Raw genomic sequence first — 15,689 nt, forward strand, 5'->3', positions numbered from 1 at the left:
CCAAATGATCTAAATTAGGAGATTTCCTCACATTACCAAATAATGTTTCTGGCCTAGAAATTGTGTGATGTATCATACTTACGCATTGCCTGCTGAAAATCTTAACAAACATCTAATCCTGTTAAAATTGCCAAATAGCTTCTGCATTCTTAGAATGGCATGCACACACATGAAGGCATCTGGAGAAACAAATGCTTCAGCATTAACTATAAAGGCATTTTAAATAAGAAAATAATCTTTGAACTGAGTAATAAATGATGTTGGACAAGAAAAACAAAACACTTTTAAATACTGAAAATTTAACAATATGTAAAAACTGCAAATCAAAGCTATTGCAAAGGAAAAATGTTACTTGCATCATAACCAAGTTTTATACATGAAATACAGTACTGTGCAAAATCTTAGGTATCCTAGATTTTTAAAAATGGTTTCAGATGGTATGGCCTCCACAGAGCCCTGATCTGAACACCATTTTGAGGCTGTCTGGGATTACCTGGAGAGAAAGAAGCAAGCTAGACAGCCAAAGTCTGCTAATGAAATGTGGCAAGCTCTCCCATATGCTCAGACAAACTAACAACCAATTTTCTTACAAAACTGCACAACAGTTAAAGGCAAAGAGTGGTCACACATAATATTGATTATTTTTACTATTTACTGCTCTTTATAGTATTCTTGATTTTCAGAAACTTTTCATTAATTTGAAAGCATCTTTGCTTTATATAAGTTTTCTTTACATATGCCTAAGACTTTTGCACAGGACTGTACTTCATTTACAAGTAACACACATACAATGCTGGAGGAACTCAGGATGCCAGGCACCATCTATCGAAAAGAGTACACAGTTGATGTTTCAGGCCGAGATCCTACATCAGTTCTGATTTGAATTTGACCAGGCAAATAACTTAAACCATTTTTAATAAGGAATATACAAATGAAATGGTGGTGCTTATTTGATCTGATTCAAATATTCAAGATTCAAAGCACATTTATTATCAAAGAATGTATAAATTATACACCTTGAAATTTGTCTGCCTATAGGCAGCCACAAAGCAAGTGACCTGAAAAACCCAATAAAAAAGACCAAAATCAATTGCATAGAGAAAGAGAAAAAAAATACACACATCATGCAAACAATAGAAGCAAACCAATAGAATCCTGAACCAGAATGAGTCCCAGATCTGCTGCCAGAACAGCCAGAGTAGGCCCAAAGACTTGGTCCCAGTTCATCACACCAGCCGAATCAATTCACAGCCAGGGTGCCACGGTGAAAGGAATTTGCTCTCTCACAGGACAGCAAGCAAAATCAGCTTGATCCTCGCCTCTGTATCTGACACTCGGGCTTCCAGTCTATCTGGGCTAGCATTTAAATTGTTCAAACGCCGAGCACTGCCATGTTCTAGGACTGGATCCTTGCATCTCGTCCGAAGCATTCTCAATCTCACCAAATTGGCTTGGCTCTTGGAGCAATCCAACCTCGCAACAGGTTGGGTTGATGGGCATTGAAATTCTTCCGCATCGACTGATCTCCAAATCGCTCACTCCGTCTCCAACAGCGATACGAATTCCGTCCGTGACTCCAGCTCAAACACATTGCACTTTGCAATGCCCCAGCATAGCTCATCCTCCAAGCCAGCCTTGCCTCTGCCTGCCTCTTTTCTGTCTGCAGCAATAGTTCACCACAATTTTCTTCAGAAAAGATGTTATAAGTAACATTTTAGTCGATTTGATAAATGGACATTGATTAGATCAAATAAATGGGTTAAAAGATGGTATTTTCTCTTTCCTCATATAATTGAGGAAAAGTTGCAGTATTTTAATATTGTAGATTTATAGCATTCTGTGTCACTTTTGTAATTTTAAAATTATGCACAGTCTTATTGTTATGAGATTATAAACTGTCACAAATTTTCTGTGGTTTGGCATGTTTCTCCATTGGTTTTCCAAATTTTAGGTTAGTTTATTCACTCTCAAAAAAGTAGAATACTTTGGTGGATATTGCTGTGATTAGAGATTTCTAGTACTTAGTAAATTTCAGCATGGCAGAGCACTTGTGTCTCATTTGTGTTTAATAACTGCCAAGTCAAAAATAACACTTGGAAATCCAATAAAACATTTAATCTCTAGCTTTATTTATAATTGCAATATGTATTTCACAAATTACCAAAGCTAAGGCTAACTTTTTTTTGAAAAGGTGTACTATGTAATTGTAACTATAAAACAATGTAGACATCAGTCTTCAAGTTTGAACTGCTTTTGAATGCTAATTGTAACTGATAACTATAGCAACCCAGTCTAAATTTGAAAATGTATATTGATAGTGTTTAATTATACAGTATTACAAGCTGATAGAAATTATACTGTGGTTTTATCATACCAATAAATTGCCGTGCATGAACTGTGATATAATAAATAAGATGAAAATAGAGGTTATTTTCAAGATAAAAAGTAAAAAGTCTGCTTTATAATAACACATTTCCCTCGTAAGAACATGTTGTCATTTAAATTAATATGAAAACTCCTATCTTTGCCTGATTTGTTTATATAAATTACAAAGAATTGACTACAATATTGCAGGCCAATTGTGCTACATATAAAAATTTTTCTAGCTCACTTCATCCAACCTTAACCTTCATGTTCTTCTCCACATTCCCCATGAATACACTCATTGTCTTTGTCCTTACAAATTAAATTCCAAATAATAATACATTTTGAATTCATTTCAAGCCCTAGAAATTAACTTTATTTCCTCCCAAAAGGTTGTAGGTCTGAGTTTTTTCATTAACACAAACAAAACGCATCTTGGGATTGATGTTCAGCCTGCTTTGTCCTTATACTTTGAATGATTTTATACTTTTATGATTTTAATGATTTTATAAAATCAGTGATCGTGATATCTTGCTTGTTCATATTAATTTGCTCCTGTATTCCTATCTTCGACTTCTCAGTTTATATTTTATACATCAAGTGATAGTGAAGCACTAGAAGAATATATAGAATTATGATCATACATGCTTCTTATTTCTATTCTTAGTTTACTCGTTTAAACTAAAAGAGTTGAACTATTTGAGCAGTGCATTAAGTACTTGGTCACAATGCAGTCAAACTTTCCTAATAATTGTACAGTTAAATGGCAGTACAAGGGTAATTGTATTTCTTGCAAAGATAACAAAGTAGCATTCCACCTTGACAATGGATTTTCTAGGATATTTATGACCATCAAAAGAAACAGGCTTTATATTGTCTTCAGTTGCTTCAAGTATTTGTCCATTTTTATGCATATAACTGTAGTAACCTTTAATATCAGGCCTTTTGAACACCTGTGGAATAAGCGAAGAAAATTAATAAGCATTTGCTACCTTTTAAGTTTAACTATGCTAATCCTCTTCTAAGTAGTCTCTCATATTCCACCCTCCATAAGTTAGAACAGCATGCCCCATATCCCATAATGCAGAAAATCTACTTTGCCTGTAACTCCTCTGGTACTGGTCTGAACTGTTTCCCAACCTGGCAAATACTATTTTTAAATTCCCATCCATTTTCAACATGTATTGCCCAACCCTATCTATATTATTTCTGCCTGCCCTTCAGCACTTTGAGATCTCCACATTTCACCAATTCTAGCTTTATTCCTAATTTTAATTGCTCCACCAATGTTCCTCCGGCTGCTTAAGCAATGATTTCCTTCACTTCTTCCCTAAGCCTTTTAAGAGTTTCCTTCATATTTAGTTCTTGAGACCAATTTTGACACTGTTCTAATGTCTTAGCTTCTGTCAAATTTTGTATAATAATGATCAACAAAGCCCTTCAGTAGTTTTACATTGCAGGTGCTACATATGTTCATGGTGCTGTCTAAGAAGCATTAAAAGTCAGTCACTTTAAAATGAATTTTCTATTAACCAATACATTGTTGGATAATGAAGCTGTTTTAATAAAGATATTGACTGAAGATGTCTGCATATCCTATGCTTCATGAATATCATAGTGGTGACATTAATGGGCATATTTCAGAAGCTTTTTCTAAATGACCAGAACATATTGTTTTTAGTAATTTGGAAAAAAGGTTATTCACATCTGGTTAATCAACATTTTGACAAAAAATAATTTTTTTCGTGGTTACTCCTAACTGGTTTCTAAATTAGACTGACTTTTAGAAGTCAAAGATATAAAATATCTTAATCCCTGCAGAGTCCTCCTCACTAGCAACTCGGAAGTTCTTGAAAAATTGGGGGAGCCTTCACATCAAGCAACAACTTTACACAGTTCTATCTTTCAGCTAATGTTCTAGACAATCTATCATTTAGACCATAGAACATAGAATAATACAGCACATTACAGGCCCTTTGGCCCACAATGTTGTGCCGACCCTCAAACCCTGCCTCACATATAACCCCCTACCTTAAATTCCTCCATATACCTGTCTAGTAGTCTCTTAAACTTCACTAGTGTGCCTGCCTCCACCACTGACTCAGGCAGTGCATTCCACGCACCAACCACTCTCTGAGTGAAAAATCTTCCTCTAATATCCCCCTTGAACTTCCCTCCCCTTACCTTAAAGCCATGTCCTCTTGTACTGAGTGGTGCCCTGGGGAAGAGGTGCTGGCTGTCCACTCGGTCTATTCCTCTTACTATCTTGTACAGCTCTATCATGTCTCCTCTCATCCTCATCCTCTCCAAAGAGTAAAGCCCTAGCTCCCTTAATCTCTGATCATAATCCATACTCTCTAAACCAGGCAGCATCCTGGTAAATCTCCTCTGTACCCTTTCCAATGCTTCCACATCCTTCCTATAGTGAGGCGACCAGAACTGGACACAGTACTCCAAGTGTGGCCTAACTAGAGTTTTATAGAGCTGCATCATTACATTACGTCTCTTAAACTCTATCCCTTGAATTATGAGAGCTAACACCCCATAAGCTTTCTTAACTACTCTATGTACCTGTGAGGCAACTTTCAGGGATCTGTGGACAGGTCCCCCAGATCCCTCTGCTCCTCCACACTACCAAGTATCCTGCCATTTACTTTGTACTTTGCCTTGGAGTTTGTCCTTCCAAAGTGTACCACCTCACACTTCTCCGGGTTGAACTCCATCTGCCACTTCTCAGCCCACTTCTGCATCCTATCAATGTCTCTCTGCAATCTTCGACAATCCTCTACACTATCTACAACACCACCAACCTTTGTGTCGTCTGCAAACTTGCCAACCCACCCTTCTACCCCACATCCGGGACGTTAATAAAAATCACAAAAAGTAGAGGTCCCAGAACAGATCCTTGTGGGACACCACTAGTCACAACTCTCCAATCTGAATGTACTCCCTCCACCACCAACCTCTGCCTTCTGCAGGCAAGCCAATTCTGAATCCACCTGGCCAAACTTCCCTGGATCCCATGCCTTCTGACTTTCTGAATAAGCCTACCGTGTGGAACCTTGTCAAATGCCTTACTAAAATCCATGTAGAGCACATCCACAGCACTACCCTCATCTATATGCCTGGTCACCTCCTCAGAGAACTCTATCAGGCTTGTTAGGCACAATCTGCCCTTCACAAAGCCATGCTGACTGTCCCTTATCAGACCATGATTCTCTGAATGCCCATAGATCCTATCTCTTAGAATCTTTTCCAACAACTTTCCCAGCACAGATGTAAGGCTCACTGGTCTATAATTACCTGGACTATCCCTACTACCTTTTTTGAACAAGGGGAAACATTCGCCTCCCTCCAATCCTCCGGTATCATTCCCATGGACAACGAGGACATAAAGATTCTAGCCAGAGTTCAGCAATCTCTTCCCTGGCCTCGTGGAGCAGCCTGGGGAATATTCCATCAGGTCCTGGGGACTTATCCATCCTAATGTATTTTAACAACTCCAACACCTCCTCTCCCTTAATATCAACATGCTCCAGAACATCATCCTCACTCATATTGTCCTCACCGTCATCAAGTTCCTTCTCAGTGGTGAATACCAAAGAGGAGTATTCATTGAGGACATTGCTCACTTCCACAGCCTCCAGGCACATCTTCCCACTTTTATCTCTAATCAGTCCTACCTCCACTCCTGTCATCCTTTTGTTCTTCACATAATTGAAGAATGCCTTAGGGTTTTCCTTTACCCTACTCGCCAAGGCCTTCTCATTCCCCCTTCTTGCTCTTCTCAGCCCCTTTTTAAGCTCCTTTCTTGCTACCCTATATTCCTCAATAGACCCATCTGATCCTTGCTTCCTAAACCTCATGTATGCTGCCTTCTTCCACCTGACTAGATTTTCCACTTCACTTGTCACCCATGGTTCCTTCACCCTACCATTCTTTATCTTCCTCACCGGGACAAATTTATCCCTAACATCCTGCAAGAGATCCTTAAACATCGACCTCATGTCCATAGTACATTTCCCTGCAAAAACATCATCCCAATTCACACCTGCAAGTTCTAGCCTTATAGCCTCATAATTTGCCCTTCCCCAATTAAAAATTTTCCTGTCCTCTCTGATTCTATCCTTTTCCACGATAATGCTAAAGGCCAGGGAGCGGTGATCACTGTCCCCCAGATGCTCACCCACTGACAGATCTGTGACCTGACCCGGTTCGTTACCTAATACTAGATCTAGTATGGCATTCCCCCTAGTCGGCCTGTCAACATACTGTGACAGGAATCCATCCTGGACACACTTAACAAACTCTGCCCCATCTAAACCCTTGGAACTAATCAAGTGCCAATCAATATTAGGGAAGTTAAAGTCATCCATGATAACAACCCTGTTATTTTTGCACCATTCCAAAATCTCCCTCCCAATCTGCTCCTCGGTATCTCTGCTGCTACCAGGGGGCCTATAGAATTCCCCCAATAGAGTAACTGCTCCCTTCCTGTTCCTGACTTCCACCCATACTGACTCAAAAGAGGATCCTGCTACATTACCCACCCTTTCTGCAGCTGTAATAGTATCCCTGACTAGTAATGCCACCCCTCCTCCCCTTCCCCCCCCTCTCTATCCCTTTTAAAGCACTGAAATCCAGGAATATTGAGAATCCATTCCTGCCCTGGTGCCAGCCAAGTCTCCGTAATGGCCACTACATCATAATTCCATGTATGTATCCAAGCTCTCAGTTCATCACCTTTGTTCCTGATGCTTCTTGCATTGAAGTACACACACTTTAGCCCTTCTACCTTACTACCTTTACACCCTTTATTCTGCTTCACTTTTATCATAGCCTCTCTATATGTTAGATCTGGCTTTACTCCATGCACTTCTTTCACTGCTCTATTGCTCCGGGTCCCAGCCCCCTTGCAAATTAGTTTAAACCCTCCCGAACCATATTACTGTGTATATTCTGTCCCAGCAGCATTATAAAATCAAACACAATCAGGGAGTTTTTATTGACATTTGAGCAAAAAGTCAAGGAAAATAACTTGGCAAAATAACTATGCAAATTGCTAGTATACTCAAAATATGTAGAAAATTAAGTCTGTCAGTGGATTAAAACTGGAAATCTTGCTTGAAGTCCAACGACTGATATCACACAAACATCTTACAATTAGTTTATTCATAATTATTAAGTGTTTTGGAAACCTAAATATCAGAAATGCAATAAAATATTGATTATGTAAATCAGAACAGGAAAATATCTCAGATTGTCCTTAAAGTTCCTAAATATAGTACCCTGCACTGTTTGAAAAATCTTACCAAAACCAACATACTCAGTGGCCACTTTATTAAGTACACCTGCTTATTAATATCTAATCAGCCAATCAAGTGGCAGCAACTCAATCCATAAAAGCATGCAGACATAGTCAAGAGGTTCAGTTGTTGTTCAGTCCAAACATCAGAATGGGGGAGAAATATGATCTAAGTGATTGTGGAATGATTGTTGGTGCCAGACAGGGTGGTTTGAGTATCTCAGAAACTGCGGAACTCCTGGGATTTTCATGTACAACAGTCTCTAGAGCTTACAGAGAATGCAGTGGAAAAACAAAAAAAAACATCCAACGAATGGCAGCTTTGAGGGCAAAAATGCCTTGTTGATGAGAGAGTTGGAGGAGGATGGCCAGACTAGTTCAAACTGACAGGAAGGCGACAGCAACTCAAATAACCATGTTTTTCAATTATAGTGTGCAGAAGAGCATCTCTGAATACACAAAATGTCAAACCTTGAAGTGGATAGGGCACAACAGTGGAAGACCACGAACTTAAGAAGTATATTCAATGGGTCACTGTATATTCCATCAAAGAGCTTCTCCCATTGGGAGATTACTGAAGACAATTGTTACAAAGTTTGATGAGAAAAATACAATGGAATTACATTTTAAATGATAAAGTATAAACAATAAACAATAACAGTATTTTGATAAGCCATGGAAATATCTCTTTAAGAAAAATCAACATAAATTCTACATACTTATCTGCGGACAAACTCCTTTCTTAAGCAGATTTTAAAATTGGGATATCCGTGTGTAGATTTGTAGCCCTGCAGGATGAAAGGTAGGGAACCAGAAGAGACAGTAATATTAAATAATTTGTAGGTTTTAGTTTTAATTAAATTTAAATATTTGAAATGTTAACTGCCTTTTAGCTAAGGCATTATCTTAACAGTAAATAATAGTCTAGTACTGATATGCATTTTTGAATTGTAGCATTTTATAATTTTAGTTTGCAGAACACTTACATAAACGAGTATTTTATTAATTATTTCAAATCAAAGTTTAAATCACTATTTACATTACCATTTAAGCTTTCATAAAATTAGTCAAAAGTAAATGTTTTTCTTTCTACAATGTTGTCTATCTTGGATATTTACAGTGTTTTCCATTTTTCTTCCAGAGTTCCTGGAACAAAGGTATTTTGTTTTTACATTGTACATATGACAATACAGTAACATTCATAAATGTAACAGTATCAATTAGATAACTGTAACTGTAGAATTTCAAGTCATTTACATTGCCGATAATTATCCATTAAAGTGCAATACAGAATACTTGATTTTAGAACAAAGATATTAATATCTTATGTATTTACTCACATTTTGCAATTAACAATCAGCAACAGTTATCATTCAGTCCTTCTCAGGATTTCTGTTATCTTTTATATTGTTATTCATGGTTAACAAACTATGAAGGAGTATTGCCTGCTGCAGAGACTGGGTACAGGGCAAGTAAATCAGTCTATCTAGTGGTTCTTCTATTTCCCTTTTATAATTCTGAATGCAAAGTTTGGGAGGGGAATAAATTGAGAGAAATACATGTCCAGCCATAACATCTTGGTCAGCTGCTTTCTTATCTTTACATTAAATTGTGTATGACATAATTTGTACGATTTTTCAGTGAATAAGACAGGGCAAAATAGACCTGCTTATTCAAGGAAAAGTTCTCAAAATTATTTCAAAGTGTCTAATTTTATACCTGAAGTAATTTGCTTAATTCTTACAATTTTTTAATTGCATATGCAATAGTTAACTAAGCAAATTTTAAGAACTTTGAGCATTTTTATTGAATTTCCAAAGGTGCTTAGATTGCAAATTCTACTTCATTTTTCTATCTTGTGTATTTTCAATTTCAGTCTTTTGTATGCATATTGTTTACATCATTAAGAATTTTTAACCACTAAATAAAGTACCAAATGCAAAATATTAAATTAATAGCTTGTAAATATTCTGTTCCCATATTGGCCTCCTCAGTCACCACAAAACTCACAAAACCTGAATGGATGTATGACTAACACGAGGAAATTTGCAGATGCTGGAAATTCAAACAACATACACAAAATGCTGGTGTACACTAGCATTTTGTGTGTGTTGTTTGGATGTATGACATCCTTGATCCTTAGAGACTGGCTGAGCAGGATGTTATATATCACAGGATGCTATTCATAAAAGAGCTGGGCCACCATCCTGGTCAATATTTACCATTTGTATTACTGCTTTTTGCAGCTCTCTGTCAAACTGAAATTAGTGGCAACTATAAAAGTAGTTTATTTGCTGTGAAGTGTTTGCAATTACTTATAATTGTGAAAGGAGCTATATAATTGTATATTTGGAGCACATTTTATTGGGAGTATTGGGAAGCCCCAAAATTTTGTAGATGTGTGACAAGCCTATATGGTGATCCCCATTACTCCAATTTGGCTTCAATTTTATAAAGGTGGATACTTTTTCATCTTCATATTGTTTCTGGCTGATCTATATTCCTCATACACACTGCAGTGCATCAATAGTGGTCCTGCAGTGGATCTCTGGAAATCCCTTGGCAATGGAAATTCTTTCAGAGGACTTAGTAGATGTAAAATCATCACAATTCACTGAGGACAAATGGTCAAATTTTATGGAATTGAGGAGATTGGTGCTATTTTTGCCTCCTCACAAGAAAGGATACTATGACCCTTAATGTCTTGCAACATCACATCTTAGATAGTGAAAATTAATTTAGCTAAAAAAAACCCTAAAAATAATTTAGATGTATGCAATTACATCAAAGTTGATGAAGATGTTAAGAGAGAGTGGAGTATAAAGCAATTCCACAAAGCTCTAGAGTAGAAAGTCCACCTGGAGGCTGATATTTTCTCAACATCTACAGAACAGGACTAGTAAGATTTAAAACTATAACTTCCAGGAAAGCAATTGACATGCTGTTAAATCCACTGTTCATATATGTATATTATATATATATTTTAAAACTTCAGATTGTTATAGAAACAATAAATCTAATGAACCCCAGCAGATGGCAGCAAAGTTCCCCAGGATTGTACATTTTCTGCACTAACATACTTCATGTTTTGAGACACCATAGTGAATTTAGATATATAAATCTAAATTAACTTCAAGATAAAAGCTGTGTTTTGTATTGGTTTTAACTGAACTTGCACTGCTCAAGTAAATAAATGCCAGCCTTGTGCACATGATTGAATTAAATCCAACTATTGACAAATTATTGCCATCATTGTTCAGATCATTATCACATATCACAAAAATAAGGAATGTTTCCAGAATGTATAGCTCAAGAGAGTAAAGTATCACATTTAAATTGATACAGTCAAAAATGCAAATGGTAGGAGATTATTCTCATTTCTATTAGTTACCGTATATTGGTTATCTTCTCTCTACACTCTAAGTCCCAATACAGAATCTTGACCTGAATTATTGAACATCCCTAATTCCATGGATGTTGCTTGACTAGTGCACTGAGATCATCAAGCAGTTTGTATTGGGTGTCAAGATCTTTGAGGACCTAATGTAGTCCAAACATATTGATGCAGCTATAAAGAAGTCAAGTCAGCAACTACACTTCATTAGGAGCTTGAAGAGATTTGGTATGTCAACAAAAATACTCAAAAACTTCTATAGATGAACTGTGGTGAGCATTCTGACAGGCTGCATCACTGTTTGATATGGGGGGGGAGGGCCTACTGCACAGGACCAAAATAATCTGCAGAGGGTCATAAATTAAGTTGGCTCCATCTTGGGCACTCGCCTACAAAGTACCCAGGACATCTTCAAGGAGCAGTGTCTCAGAAAGGCAGCATCCTTTATTAAAGACCACCAGCACCCAGGGGCATGCTCGTTTCTCATTGCTGCCATCAGGTAGGAGGTACAGAAGCCTAAAGGCACACCCTCAGTGATTCAGGAACAGCTTCATCCCCTCTGCCATCTAATTCCTAAATGGACATTGAACCTGTGAACACTACCTCACTTATTTTTAATAATATTTCTGTTTTTGTATGATTTTGAATCTATTCAATATACGTATACCATAATTTATTTATTTATCCTATATTATATATTGCATTGAACCGCTGCTGCTAAGTTAACAAATTTCATGTCACATGCTTTTGATAATAAACCTGATTCTGATTCCACATCACATCTGGCTTTGGGATATTTCTGTATAGTTGTTTCCATCACCTCCACATTACAAGGATCTGTCATATCCCTGCTCCACTTGTTTCTGGAACCCATTTTTATTCAGGCTTACAGATAAAATGGTCTACAACTTCATGTAACTCATCAGCAAATGACACTCACTGTTGGTTAGAACCTACTGCCTGTTTCATATGCATAATATTTTCTGCTGCAAGTTACATGCATGATAGGGAGCAACACATCTTTAACAGAAATATAAAAACTGCCCACATTTGAAGTTACTATCACATTTTTATTACTAATGGTGAGTATTAAAGCTGCACTATTACTTTGATATTAATTTTCAGTGCTGAGGATTTGATATTAAAGTTACAGGAGTACTTATGATGTTAATTTCTGGCCCTGAATATCTCACCATCTAGAATAAATACTTAATTTAAATGATCCAAAACCACACGTTCAAATTCCCCAATGAACAGAATAGATTTCTAACAACAACATAGAATTTCCCAAACTATTCAGCTGAGACAAGCTATTGCATTCAAATAAGAAGAAAGAAAGCAATCATCAAGTGTGAAGCCAGGCACTGAATTCCAATATAGCAAAGTTATTCTCAGCACAGTGAAGCATGCAATGTTCCCCAATGGAAACTGGAATATACATTGGAAGAGATCTCCCAAAATTTAGACAAGCAAATGTCTTAAATAGCTATAGTCACAAAATCATACCTTCCAACCAGTGTTCCAGGTTCATGAATTACTGTTCTTAAGTATATTACAAGACCATAAGACATAGAAACAGAATTAGGCCCTTCAGCCCATCGAGCCTTCTCCGCTATTCCATCATGGCTGATCCTGGAACCCACTCAACCCAATACACCTGCCTTCTCACCTTATCCTTTGATGACATGACTGATCAGGAATCTTAACAATTTCCACCTTAAATATACTGACGGACTTGGCCTCCACCGTGGTCTGTGACAGAGCATTCCACAGAATCTCTACTCGCTGGCTAAAAAAATTCCTCCTTACCTCTGTTCTAAAAGGTAGCCCCTCAATACTGAGGCTGTGCTCTCTAGTTCTGGATATCCCCACCATAGGAAGCATCCTCTTCACATCCACCCTATCCATGCCTTTCAACATTCAGTAGGTTTCAATGAGATTTCTCCCCCCTCCCCCAGCTTTCCCCAAAGCTGCCAAACACTCCTCATATGTTAACCCCTTCATTTCTGGAATCATCCTTGAGAACCTCCTCTGGACTCTCTCCAATGACAACATACCCTTTCTGAGATATGGGGCCCAAAACTGTTGACAATACTCTCAAGTGTGGCCTGACTAATGTGTTATAAAGGCACAGCATTATTTCCGTGCTTTTCTATTCTATTCCCCTTGAAATAAATAGCAACATGGCATTTGCCTTCCTTACCAGACTCAACCTATAAATTAACCTTCTGGGAGTCTTGCATGAGGACCCCTAAGTCCCTCTGCACCTCCAATGTTTGAACCTTCTCCCCATATAGATAATAGTCTGCACTATTGTTCCTTTTACCAAAATACATTATCATTCACTGTATTCCATTTGCCACTTTCTTGCCCATTCTTCCAATTTTTTAAAGTCTTGATGCAATTGCATTGCTTCCTCAGCACTACCTTCCCCTCCATGTATCTTCGTTTCATCTGCATACTTTGCCACAAAGCCATCAATTCTATTATCTAAATCATTGACAAACAATGTGAAAAGTAGCAGTCCCAATACTGACCCCTTAGGAACACCAGTAGCACAGGCAGCCAAAGGGCTCCATTTATTCCCACTCGCTGTCTCCTGCCTGTCAGCCATTCCTCTATCCATGCCAGTATCTTTCCTGTAATACCATAGGATTTTATCTTGTTAAGCAGCCTCACGTGTGACACCTTATCAAATGCCTTCTGAAAATCCAAGTAAATGACATCCACTGCCTCTCCTTTGTCCACCCTGCTTGTTACTTCCTCAAAGAGCTCTAACAGACTTGTCAGGCAAAATTTCCCTTGATAGAAACCATGCTGACTTTGACTTATTTGAACATTAGTCTCCAAGTACCCTAAAACCTCATCCTTAATAATAGACTCCAACACTTTCCCAACCACTGAGGTTAAGCTAACTAGCCTATAGTTTCTTTTGCCTTCCTCCCTTCTTAAAGAGTGGAGTGACATTTGCAAATTTCCAGTCCTCCGGGACCATGCTAGAATCAAGTGATTTTGAAAGATCATGACCAATACGTCCATTATCTCTTCAGCAACCTCTCTCAGGACTCTTGGATGCATTTCATTTGGTCCAGGTGACTTATTCACCTTAAGATCTTTGAGTTTATCCAGCACTTTTTCCTTTGTAATAGCTCTCTGACACTCACAGACCTCTGGCACACTGCTAGTGTCTTCCACAGTGAAGACTGATGCCAAGTACCTATTAAGTTCATCTGCCATTTCTTTGTCCACTATTACTACCTCACTAGTATCATGTTCCAGTGGTCCAATATCAACTCTAACCTCCCCTTTACTCTTTATATAACTGAAAATAGCTTTTAGTATCTTGCTTATATTATTGGCCAGTTTGCCCTCATATTTAATCTTTTCCCTTCTTATAGCTTTTTAGTTGCCTTTTGTTGGATTTTAAGTTTCCAATCATCCAACCCCACTCACTTATGCTACCTTATATGCTCTTTCCTTGGCTTTTATGCAGTCCTTAACTTCCTTTGCAGCCATGGTTGCGCAGCCCTGCCATTTGAAAACAACTTCTTCTGTGAGACATATCTATCTTGTGCTTTGTGAATTATTCAGAAACTTTAGCCATCTCTGCTCAGCCGTCATCCCTGCCAGTATTATGTTCTATTAGGAGAGATTTCACCAGTCATATTGCCTGAGAACTATCACAATGTCCTTAGATTTCATGAAGTCTCATAACGTGGTTAGAAATGATCACTGCCCATTGCCATCCTTCAGCTAATGAATCAGTGTTCTTTTCTGTTGAAAACCATTTTGGATGAAGTACAGAAGTAGGAAGGATGCAGAAACTGATCTGGATAACACCATCACTGACTGAATCTTGACTTAGCTACTATTTGAGTGTGCAGCAGAGGATGGGAGAATAGGAAGGGAAAAGCTCCTCTCATCTCAATATCACCAACTTACCAGGCATGACTGACCACTAGAGTGCTATCTTCCCACTGAGGAAGATCTAGACAACATTCTGGGCTCACTAATGGTAATTACATTTGTGTCACACAAATGGCAGATATTGACCATCATCAATAAGACAGAAATTTTAACAATTTATTCTTGATATTTAACTAAGTTCCCACCATCAATATCCTGGGCATTAATAATAAGCAGAATCTTAACTTGTCCAGCATAAACATCAAGTTACAAGAGGTGGTAAGAGGTTGGATATCCTGCAGCTATCAATTTACCTCACAATTCTCTCTGAAGCCTTTGTATCCTTTACAATATGCATGCCAGGGGCATAGAATAGTACCCAATTACCTGAATGAATGAAACCAAAACACACATGATAAATGATTATTTATCACATGTACAGTGAAAAGCATTGTTTGTATTACCAACCAACAGACCTGAGAGTGTGCTGTGGGCATACATTCCATACGTTCAAGCGCTATACATTCCAGCGCCAACATAGCATACCCACAATGTTCGGCATGTTTTTGTCAAGGGGAAGGGTAGACACAACAAGTTCCAGGAACCTTGGTTGACGGGAAATACCAAGGCTCTGGTTAGGAAAAAGAAGGAAGCATACATTGCTTTTAGGCAACTGAGTACAAATGAATCACTTGGCGGGTATAAAAATTTCAGAGTAGT

At 37.9% G+C, this 15,689-nt stretch overlaps 1 protein-coding gene across 2 annotated transcripts in view; it reads right to left on the reverse strand.

Moving 5' to 3' along the window:
* Positions 1-2,107: 2,107 nt before the first annotated feature.
* Positions 2,108-15,689, reverse strand: part of micu3a (mitochondrial calcium uptake family, member 3a) — a 153,909-nt gene continuing 140,327 nt past the window's right edge. For both annotated transcript variants that reach the window (XM_073064596.1, XM_073064595.1), the window contains exons 14-15: positions 8,389-8,457; positions 2,108-3,317 (exon numbers count right to left, since the gene is read on the reverse strand). In XM_073064596.1, coding sequence (XP_072920697.1) covers positions 8,389-8,457 — 69 coding nt within the window. In that variant the 3' untranslated portion in view covers positions 2,108-3,317. The remainder of the gene's footprint in view (positions 3,318-8,388; positions 8,458-15,689) is intronic.

Source organism: Hemitrygon akajei, chromosome 13, assembly GCF_048418815.1.
Source record: "Hemitrygon akajei chromosome 13, sHemAka1.3, whole genome shotgun sequence".
Classification (NCBI taxonomy): domain Eukaryota; kingdom Metazoa; phylum Chordata; class Chondrichthyes; order Myliobatiformes; family Dasyatidae; genus Hemitrygon; species Hemitrygon akajei.